The sequence below is a fragment of the Poecilia reticulata genome, linkage group LG10 (assembly GCF_000633615.1).
Source record: "Poecilia reticulata strain Guanapo linkage group LG10, Guppy_female_1.0+MT, whole genome shotgun sequence".
NCBI lineage: Eukaryota > Metazoa > Chordata > Actinopteri > Cyprinodontiformes > Poeciliidae > Poecilia > Poecilia reticulata.
In genome coordinates, this window is record NC_024340.1 from 25,423,500 (window position 1) to 25,448,570 (window position 25,071).

Here is a 25,071-nt window from a genome sequence, read left to right on the forward strand (position 1 = left end):
TGAGACAAAACATCTCAGGACATCTGATCTGCTCAGTCAGGAATGAAGTCAGTAACTCCTCCGAAGGAATGAACTTAACTGGCTGTGGTGAGTGAGAAAAGATAAATAATTAGATTATATTAGTCGGTTGTAACCCCCCCGTCCCACTAAGGGACAAGGGTGTAAGAAAATGGATGGATGGATAGTAGGTTGTAGTTTGTTTTCTTCTAGGTTACGTATTCATTAACTGCACTTCCAATTGGACACAAATAGCTAAGTGGGTTCATAAATGAAATAACATCCTGTGTGTTGAAACAGCAGCAGTCTCTCCAACAATTAAATATATTGTGGGGGGGGGAGTATTTAGTTTTAGTCAGCCACCAAAAGTTCTCCAACTTTAAAAAAATAAGACAGGCAACTGACATCATAGGTAGACCTCAACTATGAGAGACAAAATGAGAAAACATTTCTAGAAAATGACATTTTCAAATTATGGAAAATAAGTATTTGGTCAATAACAAATAAGCAAGATTTCTGGCTCTCACAGACCTGTTACTTCTTCCTTAATAGACTCATCTGTCCTCCAATCATTACCTGCATTAATGGCATCTGTTTGAACTTATCCGTATAAAAGACACATGTCCACAACCTCAATCATTGACACTCCAAAACTCCACTACGGTGAAGACCAAAGATCTGTGGAAGGACACCAGAGACAAAATTGCAGACATGCACCAGGCTGAGAAATCTGAATCTGCAATAGGCAAGCGATTTGGTGTGAAGAAATAAACTATGGGAACAAGAATTAGAAAATGAAAAACATCCAACACCATGGATACTCAGGGGCTCCATGCAAGATCTCACCCTGTGGGGTCAAGATGATCACAAGAACAGTGAGCAAAAATCCCAGAACTTCCATCAGCAAAGGGCATTGAAGATGAAACGTGGCTGGGTCTTTCAGCTTGGCAATCATCCCAAGCACATCGCCAGGGCAACAAAGAAGTGGCTTTGTAAGAAGCATTTCAAGATCTGGAGACTAGCCAGACTAGCCAGTGTCCAGATCTCCTCCAAAGAAAACCTTTAGGGGGAGTTGAAAGTCTGTGTTGCCCAGCGAAAGCCTCAAAACATCATTGATCTAAAGGAGATCTGCATGGAGGAATGGGCTAAAATACCAGCTACAGTGTGTGCCAACCTTGTGAAGACTTGCAGAAAACGTTTAACCTCTTGTCATTGCCAACCGGATATACTATATAACAAAGTATTTGTCATGAGGGAGGTTGGAGGTACTGGGAACGAACGCTCAGGGAGCCGACGGTGAGTAGATCTGCGTTTATTCTTCATCGTACACAGATGACTGAGGTCAGATACAAGAGTACAACTTGCGGAGTCTTCCTCAAAAACTAAACTAAACTCGGAGGTACCTTTCTTCTCTGACGGTTCTGACGACGATCCAGCGCCACACAATGGTGCACGCCGACTTAAATTACCAGGGGAACAGGTGAACGAGATTATCAATCAACAGAGGGTAAATGACCAGAATAAACATAGAAACACAGAATAAACCCCTAAACATAGAATGAGAATACAGAAATAAACCCAAAAGAACTGACATCATGACAGTATTGAGATGAACTTTTGTTATTGACCAAATACTTATTTTCCACCATAAGTTGCAAATACGTTTTTCAAAATTCAGGAAATGTGATTTCCTTCATATGTTTTCTCTTTTTGTGTCTCACAGTCGAAGTTCTATGATGTCATTTACAGACCTCTCTCATCTTCTTAAGTTGCACAATTGGCGACTGACTAAATACTTTTTTCTCCACTGTACTAATGTGGGTAAGAAAACTGCTTCTTCTAGCAGTCCTAATGATTAACTTTGGTATATTTGTAAGTGAAAATTACTTAGCATATCTTAGATTACCTCATCTTCTGGTGTGAGAGCTGCTGGAATTCATCCAACAATAAATCAGCGATTCTTGAGAATAGGGACAAAATGGGTTTTAATTTTCCCATAATTTTTTTTTTGCTATTTCTCAACCTGATATATGCAAATATGACAAATAATGTTTTGGAAATGTAAAGATGCTAAGGTACAGGCTCCCAGTTGCAACATTAAAACAAAATAATAATTTTAATCGACCTGACCTAGAACTTTGTCATCACCATCTGACAAAGATAAATAAAAAATAATTTTTAAAATATCCTTTTTAGTGATATTTTTACTCATTTTACAGACAAATGCTTCTCAAGAATCAAAATAAATATTATTTAAAACAAAAAACAACAAAAGTCCATCTGACGGAGTTGACACAGAACTGAAGGTGGTGGCAAACTAGTGAGTAAAATGAAAAACTTCATACATGTGAAGTAATGCAGTTTATGTAAAATACATTAAAATGAATTAATTACACATTTAAGTGAGATTTGACAACAATTTCACTGAGAGTCAGGAAAAACTGATGGGAGTTGACATCTGACGGAGTTGACAAAATGCCAAACTAACTCAATTTATATGACGTTATTCTGAAGGAGACCATATTGTAGCTCATCCGGTCCATGAAATCTTTACAGTAAACTAAAATTAAGCTTTTACTTCACAAAATTTCATAAAAGTTTTGTAAATTGTCAGTTATGGTGTTGACACATCATGGCTGTGACAAACAACTTAGGAATAAAAAGAAGAAAAAACTAAAGAATAACTTAAGCTAACCAGAGCTAACTAGCCCTCTTAGCAAAGAGGGCTAGCTAGTTAACTTCTGAGGTCATGGGGTCCTCAGAAGTTCTGGTGCCCCCCAATAATGCCTGATTTTTTTTTTTACATTCTTTTCATTTCTGACGGTGTTGACAAAAACTAAGGACAAATTTCAATGGAGTTGGAAAATATATAAAAATGATTTTTAATTAAATTTATTGATACTTTTACAATTATGTATATGACTACTTATACTTAATTGTCATAATATATCATTTTAGTATTTATTTAATTGTTTTAAACTATTATAATGTATTGAGTTCTGCTCCTGGACAAGGGCTTTTACAGGCGTCATCCACCGACTACAATGTTTAAAATAAAAAAATATTCAGCAAATACCTGGAAAATATACATTGTTGTGCTCGCATGACCCAAGTTAGTTTAGTCAGATATTTGAAAATATGTAAATTTGTGTAAATTTTATTCAAATTTTGTGCTTTTTCCCTATGACCTGTTTTGTCCCGATTCTCAAGAATCACTGAAATACAACCTACGGTGAAAACTCATCAGTTTAATTGAACTAATGAAGCTTTTTTTGTCTTTAAGCAGGTCTGTCCTCCTGGCTCACTTTGGGATTGCGTACTATTGCTGTGGCTCTTCCTCTAATTGGCCTTTGTCTCTACTTCACTTGGAAGCAAAAGAAATATGAAAAAGCCAAATCCTCTGCCATCCCATCCACAGAGGAGAATCCAGAGAACTCTGTTCTGATGGTTCAGCTGAGCTCTGCACCTTAGATGGATGACATCATGACTGCAATTTGTACAAATTCAACATAAACTCACAAATATAAACATGTAAATAGTTCTGGGATTGGCTGCCATGTTTCATGAGTGTTTTATTGTGCAACATTCCAAGGTGTCATTTTTCAATTATATTAAAGTGAAAGATTTAGTTTAATTTCTTTCTTGTGTTATATATTGTAAACATTCTGTCTCTAGAGGTTAAGCATGTTTTTCTTTATGTATTTTCCAATTTTATTGTACTTTCAATGAATTAGCATTGGTGCAATGGTGTGAAAAGTGTTTGTCCACTTCCTGATTTTATGTTTTTTATTCGCATGTTTCTCACACTTAACTGAGACAAACTTACAGCTAAGAATGTCTTACATGTGTTGGAACCACTGCTGGTTTAGTAGTCGTACAAAACCATCAGAGGAAAATATAAACTCCACAAAAATGGTGCCAGCTAAAATGTGATAAAAGAACCTTGTAGCCTCAGAGAAAATGGTTAACCGAAGCTGATTTTCTTTTTCTTGATGCTTCTTGGCTACTGGGACTTTTCAAATGTTTATACAATAATTAAGCTACATGTTACAGGAATCTAGATTTTTAGACTTACGCAACTTTTACTCCCTTCGAGAACTAAAGCAGCTTTAACCCTCTTTTTAATAAACAAAAGCACCCGAAAATATGGTGACAATGTTTCACTAAACTTTGCTAGCTTTTCAGAACATATTGTGGGACTTTCATAATATGCAAGTATCTTTTTTTCTTGCAAATGTTGGTGATGGCTTCCTGTTCTCTCAGTTTGTCTCTTTTCTGCTGTAATATCTGGCATCTGTAACTCAGCAACCTTTGGAAACCCAATCAACTCACAGCTTTATCAACAACTCAGTATATTCATTACAATGATATTTCAGTTATTCTTTTTGAATGAAAAAATGTACGTTTTCTGTAAAAGAACCCACATTAATAAAGCTCCCGCAAGAGGATCTCAAGTATCAACCTCAAATTGGAGAAAACACTCATTCAGGACTAGAACCATTTATTATTCTCCCATTCTCAAGTCTTTGTGACAACCAGCTGCAAGTGTTTTTGTATTGGACATCTGTTCTGACAAAAAAAAGTCCAATATTGTGTTATATTAGTTATACTGATTTCATTTAATGATGTCACTGATTATAAAACTCTATTGACGTCATTAGTAAACTCATCATTTTTAGATTTTCATTGCTTGGTTTTCTTACAATTAAAGACAATCGATTCCTGTAACCTGAAGGTTTTTGGTTCGATTTTATTTCCCTCCACATATCAAATCGCCAGGAGCAATGCACCAAACCCCGAATTCAATACTAATCTGTGTATTAATGTATGAATGTGTGCAAAATTATTGAATATATTGACTACGATATAAGCTCAAATAAGAAATCCTATTTATTGAAAGAATACAGATTCTGCATTTTCAGCTGTTTAATCAGTTTTGAAGGAGTCGGGAAGTTTATCAACAATTGTTTCAACAACACAGAAACTAAATAGAGTCGAAACTAATAAATATTTATTTGAATCCTTTTTTTCCAATAAATACAATTTCATGCAGTAGAATTTCAGCATTTCCATCAAAGAAATTGAAAACTAACAATTGTTTAAAGCAAAAATATTTTTAAATAACCTTTGTTTTTATAAAAAAAAATTCTTATTGTGATAGTAAACAATTATAAATTTTTGTAAAAGAAGATTGACTAATGATTGCTTTGTTCAACAGACTCATGGCCCACATAGACATCATACACAACAACACTTAAAAAAATATTATAAAAGACTTGCATACCAATGTTTCCACAAAGACGACTGGTATCACAGCCGTTGACAGGAGGATGTGACAACATTACGATAAGATTGTTCTATATCAAAATTCTCATGAGTGCCTGGAATGTTCTGACTTGAGCCTTACAAAATGTCTCATTTGCACGACTGAACCTGGGTTCCTTAGTGCAAGTGAAGATTGTTTATAATGACTCACAGAGTCATCATTAGCAACCTTTAGCTTCTGCATGCTAGCTTTTTAAAATGTGCACCATAAAGGGAATGTACAGGAAGCTTTGAACAGACTTATTTTTACTTTATCGGTACACATATGAAATTTCCTCCCCAGAATGTTTGACTGGTCACACAATATCTGACACTGCCGATAAACGTCATCATCATTATCATCATCATCAGAGCTGGTCTGTGATGTAGTGACCCAGACAGTCATCATCAGCATACATAAAGTGATTGACCAGATTACCACCAACCATACATCCAGTTTTACAGAGGTTCATTTCTTTTGACAGATCATCCATGTACAAGTTAAGCAGGGCAGATGAAAGAAACCCATCCTGACACATATCAGTACTCACATCAAAAGAGACAGAGACGTCATTGCCCCATTTTACATGCATCTTCTGGATAGAAAACTAAAATTCTTATAATAATATCTGGCACATTTCAGATATTGAAATGTTCTTGTGATTAATTGACCCGATCAAAGGCTTTAGAGGAAACAATAAACCCAATTACAACAGATGGATTTTTCTTAGATATGCTTTTGCCACCTTTTTCAGGCCATAAATACAAAAATCTGTTCCCAACTTGGCTTTGAAACCAAATTTAAAATCTATTGTACTAATAAGCTGATTGGGACGACCAATAACTCTTTATATATCACATTAGCTAACGCCATTGCTCTGTAGTCATTAAGGCTACCGACTTTGCTAATTTTGTCCTTATTAATTACAGGCACAAGGGTAACAAATTACAAGGAATCAGACAGCTGCCCATGGGTCATAAACCCAGAGAAGATATTTATCAAATGTTGATTCAAAATTACTGTCATCAATTGTGTTATAATATTGTTTGTGCCTTTTTATACGGTTACAATAACAAAATAGCTTTTTCAGGTAATGGATACTCTTTTTTTTTTATTATTATTTTAAAATTCATCAAAGCTTTACTATAGAGAAAACCTGATTAAAATTGTTTCACAAAACCTGTTTGAACATTTCATTTTTTTTCATCTCACTCCAATACACAACCAAAGACTTGTTGTTGGTTAAAAGGGGAAGTAAGACTTACATCACTTCCTTTCCTCGTCTCAGTGAGTTAAAGACATGAACACTACAGTTGTTTGATATGATCAAGGTTTTTGCCAGTTCTCCTCTGTTGCTGATCACTAACAGGACACAGCAGGTTGTTCAGGATAAAATGTAAATGTTACATTCTGGATAAAATATCACAAAATCTGGCAGCAGCTGATTGAATCTGTAAGCAAAGATGAAAACCGTCGTTGGATTCTTACTGATGTCGCTCCAAGTCGCTCATGGTGAGTTTTTTAACTTTTTACCTGCCACCAAATTTATTCTGTTATATTTGAATGACGTGGTAAAATACTTACATTGTGTGATTTCTGCATAAGCTTTGATTGTATGGCCTGTTAATCAAGTTAGTATAATTTTATGGAAAAATATACACTTAACATAAAAACAGAAAAGTTTCAAATTGTTATACAATTGAAAAATGTGGAAGTGTTTCAGGCTCATTAGCAAAATGTAAATCGGTTGATAAAAGGAAAGAAATATAATGGTTATTTTATAAAAATGCACAGATGATTTTTACTATTCATTTTATTTATAAAAATTTAGCTTAAAACTTTAAGTCAAAAGAAAATGTTAAAGACAAGGGAAATAAACAATTACACTTAAAATGTATTTGAGTTAGGATCTAGTTTTCAGAGGGTAAATTTAGTTAATCATTTAGTACATTTATTTGTTTAGTTTATTTAATCTTTGAATGTTCTTTTTATTATTGTTTTTTTTTGTAAACAATATCAATCGAAACAGAAATACTTATCAACTTTATGGATATCTGTAACAAACAGAAGCTTGAAAAAAAGCATTTTGCCATGATCACATGATTTGACGATCCTTGGAAAAAAAGAAATATTCACTTGTCTTAATCTAACAATAATGTAAAAAATCGGTAGGTTTTCCATCACCTACTATTATTGGTAATGAGCTGAAGAGTCACGTTGTCTGATTTTTTAATGAGTGATGAATTGTTTTTTTAATATTTACAGTTTTGAAGACATCATATTAATTATTATTTGTTGCTTGGCCTCTGTTTTAAGCTGCTTCAAGTTAGTTTGCATTTTTTGTTTTATCATTGTTAAGTTTCAAACTCTGCTGTTTGACACTAAACACTTAAAGTCATTGTGATGTGTGAGAAATGCAAAGTGCCTCATATTATAAATATGCAAATGGCTAATAAAATCCCTTCATTAACAATATAAAAATAAGTAAATACACTATTTATTCTTGTTCTTCCTTTAAGCGGTGAAACCTTCCTGTGATGGCAGAGAAAACAGAGCTCAGTGTTTTGGAGTTTTGGGAGGAGCAGTAGACATTCAGCTGATGGACAACGTGTCAGAAAAACCCAGATTCAGATGGAAAACTAATAACTCTGTGATACTCATTTGGAGGAATAACACAGTTCTTCCTCCAAATGACAACAGAATTAAATTTTTCCCCAGTAATGGAACAGTCAGGATCAATGACCTGAGAAAGAATGACAGCAGTGAATATAAACTTGAAATGTTTGATATAGATGGAAAGGACACAGGATGGAGAACTCTGCAACTATTTGTTATAGGTAATCAACTATTTCTCTTCTATTTTTTCCATGTTTTATTCTTTTATATTTGTTTCATTTCACAACAGTGAAATAGAGAAACATTTGACTTATATTAAATTAAAACATCTTACAACACACTTCAGTTTGTATTCTGTACTTTCCAGTTTTCCACCAAAATTAAAAAGAAAGCCTTTTTCATTTTTCATGTGTTTCTCTCTCAGCTCCTGTGTCCTCAGTCCAGCTGGTCCCTGAGTGTTTCTCTCAGGGACAGATGAAGATGTCCTGTGTGTCTCAAGGTGACAGTCCTCAGTACAGCTGGACTCTGGATGGACACACACTGACCGACTCAGAGCTCTTCTCTAGAAATACTGAGACCAACATCATCGTTCTGAGACAAAACATCTCAGGACATCTGATCTGCTCAGTCAGGAATGAAGTCAGTAACTCCTCCAAAGAGATGAACTTAACTGGTTGTGGTGAGTGAGAAAAGATAAATAATTAGATTTTGATTATGATCCTTACATGATTTATAATCTTGTTTGCTTCTAGGCTTCATTTTCATTAACTGCACTTCCAATGAGACACAAATAGCTAAGTGGGTGTATAAAGAAAATAACACCCTGTGTGTTGAACCAACAACAGTCCCTCCAACAACTAAATATACTAGTGTGGGTAAGAAGACACAGTCAAATACTTCTGCTAGCAGCTCTAACGACAAAGAACAACATTGGTACATTAGTAAGTGAAGATAAACTCTGTTGTGGTAGATTCAATGAAATCAATCCTTTTTCCATACCAGTCTGCATAAATCCCACAGAGTAATGCTGACCTTAAAGACCCGTGTTTGTCTTGTTTTATTATGTTTTCAAACAGAGCTGTTGCCAGTAATGGGTGGCGTTTTAGCAGCGCTCGTAATTGTCTTGGTAGCCAGCATAGCATTCATCTGTGTCCACAAGAAAAAGAAAAACACAAAAGGTAAATAACACAGCTTTCTCAATAACTAACTCAAAACGATACCTCATAAAGTCAGTAGGTTGAGATTGTTTCTGTTCTTCCTGCTTCTCAGTAGTGGAGAAGGAGGACGATGACCAGGAAATGACCTATGCTGATGTCAGGATTGTGAAAAAACAGGGGAGAAGAGTGGAGAAAAGTGAGGAGGCTGACGTGGAGTACGGCCAGATCAAGTTTTCAAAGAAACCAAGACTATCTCAAACTAACCCGACAGTGGATGATACTGTGTATGCACAAGTACGAAAAGGCAGGTGATGTGTAATGTCTAACAGGCTTATTTTTACACATCTACAAAGTCAAGGCTATGAAAGGCTGAGAGAGCGAGCAAGAGAGAGAGAGAGAGATGATGTAAAATGAAAAAGGCTTTTATTTTATATAATTTCCTGTTGAAACTAGAGTAATTGTCCTTTTATGGAGATTACTGCAGCTGTCCTGGCTTGAACTCCCAGCGTGGGTCATTCACTGTCTGTCTATAAATTCCCCCTATTTCTGCTTACTATGATGCTGAATAAAAGAAAATAGTGCCGCAAAACTGCTTAAAAATATCAAGTCATCATAGCTAAGGTTTATTGTGCTGCTTATTTTTTATAAGTTCATTTATTATTGCAGTTTTAACTTATTAAACGTGACGCTTGCTTCTCGATAACGTAAAGTCAGCTTGGTGAGCAACACCTTATAACACTTGAAGATATGTTACATAGATGTCTTTAATTTAAAAGTATTCTTCCTAAACGTGTTATTGTTCTCAAAAAGCTGTAAAACTGTTACAAAAAGCTGCATGTGATGTTTATCAAATTAAAATATGTTTGATGGATACCAGTTTAACGAGTGGAGTGTATACTTTCACCTAGTTGTTGACAATAAAGAATAAAAAAAAATACTTCTGCATAAATGAATGATTATCATGTTTATAAATGATGAATTAATTGTTTTTATCATAATTGACATAAATTAACCTCAGCTCAAATCAGTTGTGCATTTCAGCTTGTTTGGGACTTGCTGTCGGCATCAGTGATTTTATCTTCGTGTGGCTCTAGAGTAGATAGAGGAACGAGTGAAACTTTATCTCTAGGGAGCTTTATCGTAAAAAAAAAATGTTTCCATGACACAAACATTCTACGTTATCTCTAAGACAACTATAGTTTAAATTCTCATTTGGACTTAATGGTTTTCAGCTTCGGTCGTATTGGGTGCACTGGGTTGTTCAAAATGTTCTTTTATGCTCACTGCCTCTTAACCAAATAAAGAATCACATTATACTACAGCTGTGTTGCCATGCACAGCAAACCAACATAATTTATTTCATCTTATCGATTTATTTTTAACTGAACTTTTGTACTTTTCCACATTTAGTTGTAATTTTCATGCAGTGAGATAAATGCAGTGGAAAACAGTCTCGAGCAGACACACACACACACACACGCACATAAAAGAGGAACTGGAAATGTGGCGTTCTTTTAATATTCAGCACATTCAGTTTGAGGAAACGACATCTGACAGCTTGTCAGATAACAGAGGGAAGGTTGCGTTTGCATTTCAACACCCCCAGGTTATCTTTTCGATATTTAGTCATGTGATTGTGTGGTTTCCATTTTACCAGATGTCTATGTGAACAGAAATGTAAAGATCACAGATCAAGTGTAATAGCACTGACAGTCAGGCCCGTAAMTATTTGGAGAGACAAAGTTTTTTTTTATATTTGGTTTATGCGAATTACCACAAAGAAATTCAAATGAAACAACTCAGGTGGAATCAAAGATACCGTGTTTCAGTAACACTTTATTTGAAGGGGTGTGCATAAGACTGACATGACACTGTCATAAACATAACATAACAAGGAGTCTTTATGAATGTTTATGACAGTTGTCATGAAGTGTCATTTGATAAACAATGACACTTTTAATGCAAAGTTGCTCTAAGTTGCATTGAAAGTCCATTAAAAATGCCAACTTTGCATTAAATTATCATAATTTACAAAATCATGCAAAGCTGGCACTTGGAGTTTTAATGCAACTTTTAGAGCAACTTTGCATTAAAAGTGTCATTATTTACCAAATGACACTTCATGACAACTGTCATAAACATTCATAAAGACTTCTTCATGTTCATGACAGGTGTTATGTCATGTTTATGACAGTGTCATGTCAGTCTTATGCACACCCCTTCAAATAAAGTGTTGCCAGCATTTCTTTCACGACCCCTTCATTTTAAGGGCTCAAAGGATATTGGAGAACTTAACTTAAAATAAAATGTTTACCTCTAATACTTTGTTGAAAATGTTTTGGTGCCAATGACATTTTGAAGTGCTGAACTTGTGGACATCAAATAAGAAGTTCCTCTGTTTTAACGCCCTCACAGGGCGTTTACTTCAGTGCCTTTCAGCTGATGGTTTTTAGTGACTATTTTTGTTTGAGGTTTAGTCTTTAACAAGCGAAATGCATGCTCAGTGGAGTAAAGATCAGGTGCCTGACTTGGGAACTCAAAAGTATTTTACTTAAACTTCTGAGTTGCTTTAGCTGTATGTTTTGGATCATTGTCCATCTGTTTCTGAGCACACATTATGTCTCTGAAATACGAATTAATTCAGCTGCATCTGTACTGAGTCACATCATCAATAAACACTGTTGTTCCAGAAACACTGACAGTCATGCATGCTCAAAGAAAGCTATTGCTGCACAAAATTCACGGGAAATTTGATCCAGTTAGATCAAAATTCAGCAGGTCTACATTCAAAATGCTGCAGATGGAAAACAGAATCATGATGTGGGAAGTTTCTTTAGCAGAGAGATTGAAGTTGGTCAGAGATCACAGGAATTGAGCTAAATACGGGGCAATGCTTGAAGAAAATCTGTTAGGAACTCGAAAAGACATAAACCTCCTGTCACAAGTTGGAGACATAGTCATATGTGAGAATGGCCCAGTCAAAGTCTAAACCTAAATCCAACTGAGGTTTTCTGGTAAGACTTAAAAAGTTATGTTGACCTTAGTTTTCACTCCAATCTGACTGAACTTGAGCTTTAAATACAAAGAACTTACAAAACTTGTTAAAAACAGACATGAAAGTGTTGACTTACAAACTCAAACTGCCAGCGCACACAAATAATTTCAGATTTCTATTTGTAGAAAAGTTTTATTTACTCATTTTCCTCTTCACAAAAATGCCCTGCTCTATTTTGGTCTATATCACATAGAATTCAAATATGATGCACTGAAGTAAAACAGATGATCATTTTGAGTCATTGAAGTAAAGAATATATTCAACAAACTTTTAATAGCAGACAACAAGCTGGACCTCAGTCATTCAAAGCTAAATCCTGAGATTATTGTTATTATTGATATTTTTTTAAAAATTAAATAATCAAAACAGGCAGGTATGAAAAGATTGTTCTGGCACTTGTTGATTTTTAGTGATACTTTGATCTTTTGGTCAGATTTTATTTGAGAAGTTTGGCTTTCACTTTCTGTCTGTTTAATCAGCGACAGGATATGTAAAGTTTTATTGTTTGAGGTTAAAGGTTAACAATCATTCAGCTGACATACTGGGCCATAAAGTACATTTACGATTGAAGCCACTTGCATTCTCCTTAAACTACGATCTAAGATCTCTTCATGCGGCTCAAACAGTCAGTTTCTCTCTTTTCACTTAAAACACAGAACCAGTAATTGTGGATCTTTGAAAACCGTAAAATGCTACATTTTCAAACAGCGGCAATTAAACATTTATTTTCAATAAATTTCAAGAGATTATGATTGTCATGGCACGCTCATGTGATGTTGCCGTGCAATGCCAAAGTTAGCCCACCATAAAACAAAGTCCAGTGCCAACTTTTGTGCACCAAGTAAGTCAGTTTTCCATTCGGAGATAAAGTTAGTCTACAAATTGACCAAAGAAAGAAAAAGTTAACGAGATGTCATCTGATTAACTTCATGCTTTGGTTTGGTGATAAATCTATATCATGGTGACTTAACATTAAGCTTTGTACTAGACTTTATGCTGCATTGTACTGTTGGTACTTTTTTTTTTTTTTTGCAAGTCTCAAACTTTATTTTACAGAAACGTCACATAAAAATGAGGCAGAGTGAATGTCAGCTTCTGTGTTGTTCTGCTATTATGTTGGGGCATAATAACTTATTTCTATCCAACCATGTTAGCATGGTCTATCCTAAAATTAAACATTTTGAGGTTAGTATTTTTAGACTTACACAATGGGTCCATATCGCATGAATGAAGGTATGATTTGTATTTCCATAAATAAGGCATGCCTGTGGTCGGTGCATGGCTTACCTTTACACTTGCTCTTCCTCTTTTGTCAAAAAATAGACGACTCAAACTCAAGTTAAACTTTCATGAACGTACACTTTAATGCATAAAGTTTATTTTTGAGGCCTACAGTACATTATTTATTTTAAAAATTCAAATTTGTGGCACAGCTCAGTGTCTGTGTTTAGAGCTCCAAAGACTGCGTGTCACATGGCATGTGGTTGAGCAGTCAGTCTGTCAGGATGTGGCTAAACTCTCATCTGAATTTCTCATTCCTTGGGCTAATGTTTTATAAGCTACACCCTCGCTTCCTTAGAGCATTTGGCTACGTTGGCTAAAAGGACTTAATATAAATTGATTTATTGAATATAACAATTTTCATATCAATTAATCTCTGCTGCGCCTCGAGCTAACAATATAGGAAACTTAAAATGTTTCTTCACAGCTGCCAACTTCAACTTCTTTTTTCTTCTTTCCTCAGGTTCCCTTCTGCTCTGTTCTTTCGGTTTCCTTTAAACCAAGCATTACTTCTCTAAAAGTCTAAGTTAGTTATTTTTGTACTTCAGTTGCATCCCCATGCAAGAAGCAGTAAGCAGTTTCCATAAGTCAGATTTTAAAAAAACGACCACAAGGCACTTTTTAATGCAGCATACATTTAGACCAAGCTTAAACCAACAAACTTCATTATTTTTTGTTCCTTCACACAGAACATGTGAAAATGTTGTTTTAGTGTTTCGACTGAGAAGCACATCGCAGTGATGGAACAACATATTTTATAGTGCAAAATTGCACTAATTTTGCTTTCTTGTTGCACTTAAATGTGTCAGATCATCAGCCAAAGATAACCAGATACAGTATATTAAAATATTAAAATTATAAATACATTTGTCAAGGAAAAAAAGAAAACTTTTCAAATCATCAGACCAATAGACCGAACGTATTGGTGACAGCAACTGCTACCACACGTGTTTGATAAGTGGCAACAAGTGCAACTTTTTAGTGCAGAATTTTTTTTTGTATTTTAGTCATATTGTTCAAACATGAGCAAGCATGTATCATTTGGATTTAACCCTCTAGACTAAAGCTTCATTTTTATTAAGTCTTTATTCATTTATTTATTGAATCATTCAGAGGTGGGTTGCAAGTGTGCATTAGATTATTTTGGCACTTCAAAATCCAACTGCATTTGTACTTAAGAACCAAAACTATTTTTCAATAGTTCATGATTTTTGGCAGAGATAATGACTCCTTTTTCAATCAATTGCAGCAAATCCTGAAGCTACAAAGGAAACCCAGATCATCACACTACCACCGCTGTTATTCTAATACTTTCTTAAACGGTATGTAAATTTTGAGCAAGGTGTATTGGGACGTTCATTTTTAAAAAGTTCACTTTTAAGTCAGCAGTTGTTAGGTTTTTGTCTTAGAAGTCTCCCATTGCTGAAATTTATCCGCAGACATTTTTGTTTTATTATTATTATTTTTGAATCCTGGACTCTAACCTGATCTAGTGCCGTTTGGTCTGCTGTGGCTAAACTGTTGTTCTGTGTTTTTTTTTTTTTTTTTTTTTGACAATCTGGATGAGGCGTTGCAGGCACTCACTGTGGTTTGATGGAGTCACAAAATTTAAAAAATACTTTATACATGATAACACTTGATGGATATCAATAACTTTGTTATCTGTTTTAAATCTCCTCAGAGGTCAAACATATTGGGTCATGTTTCTCACATAAGGGCAGGTTGTTTTGCATAGTTTTTCCCCCTTTACAAATAAAGTCATGATTTGAAAAAAAAAATGAAATAAATGCTTATCCTAACTCGGGTTACCTTTGTCTGAAATTGAAACGTGTTTGATTATCCGGTAAGAAAAACAAATAGAAACCCAGCAAAAAACTGTAAGGGCACAAAAAAAAATTTTCACAGCATTATAGACTCTAAAATTGACGACAGATATGTGTTGATCTAATAATAGTCCATACTTGTACAAAAATGTGAATGATTTTTAAGGTTCTACAATGTAGCTTCACACTGTAAAAAAAAAAAAAAATGGATTTGAGGCATCAGTGACATGAACGATTAATCACTCTGTGTTGAACTCAATAAAAAAACAAAAATACTATTTACATTCCGGATACGCTCTCTGTCGCGGATCAGGAATCCAGCTAGTACTCCTCTGTTTTTATGTCCGACAGCATGCTGGCGCTCACGCCGGGGCTGGAGGTAACATGGGCTTCAGTGAGGCCACTGAGAACAGGTGGGGTGGGAGTCGTTGTGGAGGCTTGCTGGGAATGTTGCAGCTTCTTCCTGTTGATCTTTCTTTCTTTTGCGCGTCTGTTTTGAAACCAGATCTTCACCTGATAAAAATGCAAACAGTAGAAGAAAACTTTACTTTATGTCGATAAAAATATCTCTTAAAGCAGGCCGCAAATGCCATATGACAACACGTCCTGTTTTGCTTTCAGCTTTGTTTCCACGAAGCTATTTTGGTAGCATCACTTAGTCATCTCAAACTGAGGTGCAGACACAGTTTTTCATTGGTAATCATGCAAATTGTCGCACTACCAGCACCGACCTCGTCGTATTTTATTTGGATTTTTGGGACAGGCCAGCACAAAGTGGTGCATAATTGTCAAGTTTTATAAATGAATATCTCAAAAGTGTGGCAGCTGTGAGTCTTTTGACGAGGCCTGTGATGATGAGCAATAAATCAGCTAAAATCACAAGATGAATTAAAATGAGCTCAATAATTTCCATATAAATGATTTATATATTTTTTTTCTTTCTCTCTTTGTATCAAGAACTGGATGACAAAAGTCTCCAATCTGGTGCAATGACTTGCAGTTCCAAACTGCAAGTCATTTAAAGTTTGAAATGCTCATTAGAATTTAAACTGCACTGATCTTTGAGAATGTGTTCTTGCATTATTATGCCATTCCAATACATTACTTGAAAATAGCCTCAAAATAACAACATTATCATATTGTTATATAAACCAGCCTCTGGATGGATATTTAGGGTCGCTGTCCTGCTGAAAGGTGATCATCCCTCCCAGTCCCAAAGTTTTGCAGACTCTAAGATTTTCTCCTCTATGTATATTTTTCCATTAGATCCAGATTTGTTGACACTGTTGAAGAAAATCATCTCCACATCATGCTGTGTTGTCTGCACCTGATGCTATCTTATCTGAACTTTTCAGTGGTTTCATAACCTAACCTTTCTTTAAACTTCTCTATTGCTTCATTTTTGGATGGATGGATCTCACTTTTGGGATTTGTTTCCAATTGAAAACTATTTACAGTATCGCTATCCTTTCACTTTAGGAAAACGCAGTACTCTTTGCTTGTCTGTCACATTAAACCCCAATAAAATACCTTAACATCTGTCATGATGTGGCAAAACGTGGAGAACTTCAAAGGGATGTGAACGCTTGTGCGAGGCTCTGTGGTTATAGCAGCTTACCCCACCCTGTTGACTTGTGGCTAAGTTTAGTAAAGTTGAGTTTCCTAAGAATTGCTTTGGGTTTTGCCAGTATTACACAAAGCTGTGGGTTTGGCTGAATAAATGAGGAGGCAGAAAGACACATTAATACAAGCTGCATTAGAAAGGAAGAGTGAGCTGTGCACTGTTGTTGCTGCTGATGGATTTGGCCACAAAACACTCACAGCTTATGGGGATTTTCAAGCATTGGACATCTAAACACGGTCACAAAACTATCTGTATTCTGATGTACTCAGTTTTGTTGTGTACCAATCTCACATTTAACCGCAACAGAAAGAAAATACAAACCATTCAAAACTAAAGTTGCACATTGTGTAATATAAATGAAATGTCAACAGAGTGACGCGCGCACCATAAAGTCAGATTAACTGACGAGGGATCATGTAATCTATCTGAGAATTACATTTTATCTCCACCATTTAATTGCTAGTGACAGCTGCCTACCTATTTAAAAAAAAGCTGAACACGTGGGCGTTCGTGTCTCTGTGTAGATTTTGTGCTTAACCACACTGTGCAAGAAATGAAGACTTATGAAATCAAACTGTCGAAATTCGAAACGGTTTCTTTTCTTGCATGACTACAGATATTATTAGATAGGTTGTTCGGGATCCTGTTTGATATATTTGTTTCTTCCTATTAAACCATGACAGGACACAAACTGGACACTTGTTATTGTTGCCATAATGCTGCAAAATATACATAATATTGTCATTTATTAGCTCATTTACTAACTCATTAATAGCAAAAAAAAAAAAAAGCATGCTGCAAGAACGGCGTATACGGTTCTGTATCACTGAACTTCAAAACTAAAAATGTACAAACTATTCTTGTACATTTTTGCAAAAATATTCACATACATATGTAGATCCATTTTTGTAACCATGTTTACCACTTTTTATAGATAATTTGGCCCAGACAAGCTGAGATGACACAACTCTGTTGCTTTTAAAACTACAGTCTTACAATATGTGTCTGAAAAAAAAAAAAAAAAGCAATCTAAAAGGCCTTTAATTACACCACGTAGTAAAAACTCCCTGGATCTTTGTTTGTTCTTTTATGTTTGGCTGTGATTTGCTGCTGTTCAGTGTGTCACCTCGTTATCCTCACCTGCCTCTCGGAGAGTCCTAGAGCCATTGACAAGTCGGACTTCCTCCTCATGGTGATGTAGCGGGTGCTCTGAAACTCCTTCTCCAGCTCCAGCCGCTGGTGGTCTGTGTACACCACCCTGTACTTGTCCTTTGTCCGAGTCTTTCCAACTGAACAGCACAGAATTTTAGAAAAATATAAAAACACTGTTGAAAGCAAGAGAGATTAAAGTAAAAAGAATTTGCGATTCGTCAAAAGATACTTTGGATACTGTTTCTTGCTAGAGTTCTTTGGGAGATCCTGCAAATGTTTAGAGGGATATTCTTTACTGGGCTCAAAAGTTATGTTAAGTATTCATGTATATATTAAAATTATTTAACCAAAAACTATTGTGCAACTGCACACTTGTAAAAGTTTGCAAGAGAACACAAAGGTTTTCCGCGTGTCTTTTGCTGCAAATATAGTTTGGTATTTAATTTTTCACACTTGTTCCACTCATCTGAACATTGTGGTATTTGCATCCTTCACAAATGAATAAGAATTGGTGAAAAAAACCAAGGATCTGTAAGAAGTGGACAGACTTCTGTTATCACAGTTTATACGTTTCTGCTCATGGATGCATTGACCACATGCTGCTGGTGAAGCTTCTTCCTCTTGACAGAGTCACACAGGAAGAAAGGCTTTACAGAAAATTGCAAAAGTTTTGCATTGTCCCACTAAAGTGTTTTTCTTCCTACAATGTCCCTTGCAGGGCTATGAAGCTGCATTAGCAGGACTTGTGAAAAGCAACAGGAAACAATGTGTCAATGAGTCACACGTGGTGAGAGAAGTGGCCAAACATGTCTGGAGCCAACTTTCAGGTCAGGCGCCACTTAAATCCTCATCAGCTCTATTAATCATGCTAATACTAACTAATGTAAAGACTCCTCTATGCGTCGCCGTGCTGCTGCTTCTCCTTATCTCTGCGACTTCTGTTTGGACTGGCGTTTTCACAGGCAGCCATTCATTCATTCAAATGTTCACGTACTCAAGAGTTATTGATTAGAAACATTTTGAGCATGTGACGGCATCGATCGAGGCAGATCCAGGCACACACCCACAAAGGGAGATAAAGGTAAAGCCTGAGCGCTTGCTGGGTGGAAGTGCAGTTTGACTTCCTCTGCCATCCCGGAGGGTGATTTGTCAACTGTGTTGGACCCACCCAGTGGACAGAGAGGGTGCGGAGCGGTAGCTGTGCAGACTTCATGGCCCTTACTGTTAGCTTTGCACTGACATCTGAAAGCGTGCTGCCAGAAGGGACAGTGTGATGAATGCATGTGTCCTCAGACTGACTTAACTCACAGTGGATAATGTTGCTGTCTAAGGAAAAAAAAAAACAACAAAAAAAAACATGCAGTTTCCTGTGCCCTCTGCTAAACTGTTGCTTCTGATGTTGCTGCATTGTGACTGAAAGGTTTATCAAGATGATGCTTTTCCTGTTATACTAATAGGCTGACATTTAAGGCGCCTGATAAGATGCAAGATAACAGACTACATGTCTAAGCTGCGTCAGATTGCGTGTGAGAGAGAAGCAAGTGTTTCTTCAGAATGTGTTAAGAATATCAGTCTACTAAATGTTTCTCCCTTAATATCTTGTTGAGAATAAATAAAGCTCTACCTGAAAATGGCTGTCTGATGGGCTCGGGTGGTCTCCTCCTGGAGATGAAGGGGTCCTGGGAGATGTAAGGGGTGAGAGACCCCCCTCCTCCGGCGGCTGAGGGGACGTTGTTGAATTCCGGGGAGATGTAGTTCGACTGCCCCGCGCTGGGGCTGGGGAAGCTGAACGGGTATTCCTCCCGCGGGGTGTAAACGGGGTTCCAGGTGGTCGTCGACGGGTCGGCGATCCCCGAAACGGCGTGGTGGTAGCCTGGAAAATCATAAGCAGGCGGAAGGTACTGGCTGTGCAGGGACAGCGTCTGAGCCGGGTGCCTCACCGGCTGGGAGTTGGGGTACATGCCGGAGTCCTCGCTCGACAGGAGGGGGTCGGGTTCTCAGGTGAATCAGGCCTCGAGGCGCATGTTCGGCTGCTGTGTTTGTATCCAGCAGGCTTTAGTCGGAGGTCCGGGGCTATAACTGCACCTGAGCGGTGAGGATACACACCTTTATGGATTTACTGCCAAGGAGGTCAAAAGTATCAGAATGACGTCACGGCTTACCTGAGACTCACCTAAGTGTTCAGCCGACGCCAGGCCAGGACAATGGCCATAACCTACCTGCCATGTCCCGTAAGATCCCTTAGATAAGGAGTATGTGAGGGAAAAAAAAAAAAAAAAAAAAAACTCGTGATTTTAACTATGAGTGTAAATCAAAGTGGATCAGATCAGGGTCAGGGGAGGAAAAGCTTCATTTAATTCCTGTGCATTTCACCTTCTTACACACAAGGCCTTATTTTACGCATTCAAACCAAGCATTTAAGAAGAATTATTGGAAATATTTATTTTTTCCTTATCCATCAAAATGTTCTCTACAAATGAGTCATTCCATTTTTTCCTCGGTTTTCTGAGGTGTTTTTTTTTTTTATCTGCACCCTTTTCTTGGAAATACTGCATAAATTGCATAATTCCAGCTGACATGTTTATCAGAATATACACATAAATCTTCTATGTCATCATGGCAAACACACATAATTGGTTTAATCTAATTTATTCCTTTATTTTCTCTTTGTGCAACTGTCTTGGCGCTTTTAAGTTTCCGAGACAGTTTCTAAGTTGCACTGTCTTGGAAATTTAAAATTGAGGAGGAATGAGGAGAAAAAAAGAGGAAGCCTGAAAATAAAGTTGCCAACACAGCACTAGTGTTGCAGACTGCTGAGGACATTTGTTACAACGAATGAGAGTGTTCAAAAATGGTTGAAAGGCCAGAGAGCTCTTTCTAGACAGATAAAAAAAATATATGTTTTTATCATTGTTATAGTCGTGTAACTATAAACTTCAAAAAAATCCTTTCACATCACATAAGAGATGGCACTTCAAACTTTGTGCCAGCATTGGCTTGAATTTTATGTTGGTCAGCAATGTTTAACTTTGCTCTCGGGTTCTTTCCTTCTGCAGCGTAAGAAAGAGAAACAATATTTACAGATTGGCCCAAAACGATTCATGCAGCAGGTAGATTTAGATTTAAATGAATCCTTTAATTTTACAGACATGTTTCTTCTGACTGAAAAAATGATAGGAAGCTCTGCAATTATAAGAAGCATTTGAGTGATGCTGATTATGATTTGTCTGTTCATCATTGAAAAGAATATAAAAGAATTGACATGCCGCTTGTATCTTAAAACCTCTTTACTGTCATGATGACTGTTGTCCTCGTGGACCCTCTGGATAACATGTATGTGATTTCAGAGTGACAGATAAGGGGTTAAAATGTAAATGAATAATGGTATCATTATTATCATTAATTCTTCCTTTACATTTTTCCTTGAGAATTTTATAAAACCAACTTTTTCAGGTGTGGATTGGTGCCATACTGAGGGACGTTTCATACTTGGATTGACAGTCGAGGTAAAGTAATTTTTGACTTACAGTGCTCCCTGGGAATGTGGTATGTGACTCCATTAAATCACATCTATCTGCAGGAGGCTCCTAAAAGTTACTGTGGTTTATAAATGGGTCATAATCCCTAAGGGGGATCAGAACCAGAAAAAAATGAAAACAGGAGGTAATGAAATGTTTTCAGTTCATAATACTAACATATGTGAGATGTAAGCATTCACTATGTTGTTAATTCATGAACATACTTTACAACATTACAAGATAGAGTCATCCACTATGGTTGAAATTGTTTATTTACAATGATTAAAAGACCCACAGTTGGTCTTTACCCAAAATTAGGCAATCACTGCTTTGAAATAACTGATTATTTGTGCATAGATATGTTTTTTTTTTTTATCTTTCCATATTTGCATATTTATTACAGTAAAGTACTGTGATTCTGTTTTCTTGTTTTTATCACCACTACTGGAGAGAATTCAAAATGTGCAAAGAGTAAATTATGGTATTTAGGATGGATTCTGCATACTATTTTATTTAATGGAATGAAATTATGTTAAAAAAAAAATAGTTTCCATTCAAATTAAAAGACTGAACACTTTGTTGTAGAGTCCAGCATTATGTGAATTCATGACAAAAGACCAATTAAAAGGTGAATTTGTTGTTCAATTAATGTCCTGCTTCAAGGCAGAGACTGAGTCAAACTATCTGTAGGTCTTTTTGTTTTTATCCATTTCTGTATGCATGTCCTTATTTATATATTCTTCTTATTATAATTTTTCTGTCATTTTACTTTATTTATTTTTATTATTATTTACTTATGTATTCTTGTTATTTTCTGTCTCTTTGTGTGGATGGGTGAGTCTATGTTGTGTTGCTGTGTGTTGATACAGGATATCTGTTATCTGTCTTATGATTGGACCTAGAACAGGGTGTGTTCAGGGCTTGGTTCAGGGAGAAACTACCTTAAGTTTCTTTTTCTCTGTTTACTGTTTGTAATTACTATGTTCTCGATCGATCTCCTAATGAATAATGTGTGTCAAGCTGTTAAAATTCAATCAAGAAACTAGGAATAAAAATATCCACAAGAGGGCAGCAAAGAGAAAGCACCTACTGTCACACTCGGGTATGTCTTCAAGGCAGAGGTCAAACCCAAATGCAGCTCATAATAAATGGGTTTTGGATTATTGGCTGCAGCAGGTTGGTGGCTCAGAATGATTCATAAATGTGTGCAGTGTAGGAAGCTAAGATGACCAGTGGAAGAACAGCTTATGGCTGAGCTTCCAAAGCAACGCTTGGCAGCATCTGCACCATTTACTTATTGTGGAATGGACTGTTTTGGTCCTTTTGTTGTTAAAAGAAATCGTAAGGAACCCAAGAGGTATGGGTTGGTGTTCACCTGCCTCTATTCAAGAGCTGTTCACATTGAAATGTTGGAGGATTTGTCCACAGATTCCTTTATTAATGGCCTGCGTTGCTTCATTAGTTTGGAGGGAGCTGTTCGCCAGATATATTGCGATCAAGGAAGAAATTTTGTAGGAGCCCAAAATGAGCTAAAGCAGTGTGATCCTAAATATCTGGAGTCTTTCCTAGCAGAGAACCAATGTGAGTTCATTTTTAATGCACCATCAACAAGTCATGCTGGTGGTGTTTGGAAGCGTCAGATCCGCACCATCCGGAATGTGTTTGACATCACTCTCCCTTAAAACTTGGGAAAACTTGATAATGCTTCATTAAGAACTTTCATTTATGAAGCCATGGCTATAATTAATAGTCGTCCTTTAACATTAAAGGGAATAAATGACCCTGGTTCTCTTGAACCTTTAACGCCTAACCATTTGCTTCAAATGAAATCTGAGTCTGCCCTGCCTCCTGCACGAAAATTTGTGAGGGAAGGTATCTATTCCTCAAAACGTTGGCGCCGTGTACAGTCTCTGGTTGAACAGTTTTGGAGTCGGTGGAAGAGAGAATACCTCCAGAATATTTCCATTAGTCAAAAGTGGCATGTAATTCGGCACAATCTAAAAGTAAATGATGTTGTAATTGTCAAAGAGGATTTTTTCCCAAGAAATAGGTGGCTGTTGGGTCGTGTTGTGGAAACAATGGTTGATAATGATGGCTTGGTTCGAAGAGTGAAGTTGAGAATAGGAGAACAAAGATCAGGAAGGGATATTATCTCAAAGAGTTCAGTGATAGAAAGACCTGTACAAAAATTGGTGGTGTTATTGGAAAGGGACTTGTAAACTGAATGTACACAGACAAGCATGTTATAAACAATCTGCATTTAAGGGAAATTCAAAAATATTTCATGATTTTTTTTATTTATTTTTTTGTTAATACTTCATGCATTATTGGTGGGAGTGTAATGGATAGTGAGCCATTTAAATTAAGTTGCCTAAATTATTCAAATTTGTAGACTATTTATTGTAAATTATTTAAAGGATGTTGCAGATTGTTTAATGATATTTGTCTGTTTTGATTACCACTGTTGGTGGTTTGTATTGTTTTGTTTAATTGTATTTGCACTTTGTAAAGTTTTGTTTTTGTTTTGTTATGTACCTCACGGGCTTATGTCTATAATGTACAGTGTTTTTTGTCACCAACTGTGTGTGTATCGTGTTTTGTGTGCGGAGGAGCGATAAGAAACGGCAGAGAACAGACTCAAGGTGAGGCAGGCAGTTCTCTTGCCTCACCGCTGGGGGCGCTCATGATCCCAGATATTGTGACTGCACAACTGCAGAGTAAGACACAGTGAGCTAGCCATGGAGCTAGCCGCACAGTAAATAAGTAAWGYACAGCGATAWATTTGTTTTCTTCTCWCTTCCGACGTCAACATGAAAGACTACATTTCTACACTTAAACAGTTTTCTAAAATGGATTTTCAATTGAAGCAGGAGATGATAACTAAAGGAAGCCCAACACCGGAGCTGAAAGTTTTACTTCAAGACAGTTTGATGATTCTCAAACGGAGTAGAAAAGACATGGGGAGGATAGACTTGGCTTTGGATGAACGTACGTTTTTGTGCAGAATTAGGGGTGCGTGGATTTCATTGATACGTAAAGGTAAGACAGCAATAAGATGTTTTTGTTTAGTTGTTTAATTAATTAATGTGCGTTTTGTGGGCTACAGTTAATGTTTAAATAATTCAGTAAAGTAGAAGCGGTAGCTATTCTACCACAGCAATTATTAATAAAAAATTAAACCTAAAACGTACTACAACAACAAACTAAATGTTCTGTTCTGTGTGCAAAATTCTTGAATGTTTTTTGGTGTTAAATCCTAAAACATGAAGTGGCATTATTGTCAGTTGCTATGGCAACGAGTCTGCGTAGCTTGGCGGGCGAATACAGATCACTTTGCTGTGGATCATAGCACGAAATTAATACCTACATTTTTAAGTTTCACTGAGTTAACGCGGCTATGGATGACACGTAAAAGATTTGTCCTTTTGCCCCCCAGCGTTGTATGCATGCGCAAAATTTCCGTAGGGTCCAATAACATGCATGTGTCTAAGTCATAAGTCAGTGCCTCACCAGAAATGAACCTCATATATATATATATATATA

At 36.4% G+C, this 25,071-nt stretch overlaps 2 protein-coding genes across 6 annotated transcripts in view; one reads left to right on the plus strand and one right to left on the minus strand.

Annotated features, from left to right (window-relative positions):
• LOC103471283 (uncharacterized) overlaps positions 1 to 9,951 on the plus strand; it is a 27,389-nt gene extending 17,438 nt beyond the window's left edge. For 2 of the 5 annotated variants that reach the window (XM_017306939.1, XM_017306940.1), the window contains exons 6-8: positions 8,671 to 8,859; positions 8,995 to 9,096; positions 9,188 to 9,951. In XM_017306939.1, the coding sequence (XP_017162428.1) occupies positions 8,671 to 8,859; positions 8,995 to 9,096; positions 9,188 to 9,387 (491 nt within the window). In that variant the 3' untranslated portion in view covers positions 9,388 to 9,951. Of the gene's footprint in view, positions 88 to 3,280; positions 4,732 to 8,670; positions 8,860 to 8,994; positions 9,097 to 9,187 lie in introns of those variants that run through there. The other 3 variants (XM_017306941.1, XM_008420178.1, XM_017306942.1) reach the window with 3 other exon arrangements.
• A 3,195-nt stretch (positions 9,952 to 13,146) lies between these two features.
• On the minus strand, positions 13,147 to 20,248 carry cdx1a (caudal type homeobox 1a). The gene is made up of 3 exons (XM_008420171.2): positions 19,635 to 20,248; positions 17,999 to 18,147; positions 13,147 to 15,747 (listed from the first exon to the last, which is right to left on the minus strand). The coding sequence occupies exons 1-3, from the start codon at positions 19,969 to 19,971 to the stop codon at positions 15,556 to 15,558; spliced, it is 678 nt and encodes a 225-aa protein (XP_008418393.1). The 5' UTR covers positions 19,972 to 20,248; the 3' UTR covers positions 13,147 to 15,555.
• Between the last annotated feature and the right edge of the window lie 4,823 nt (positions 20,249 to 25,071).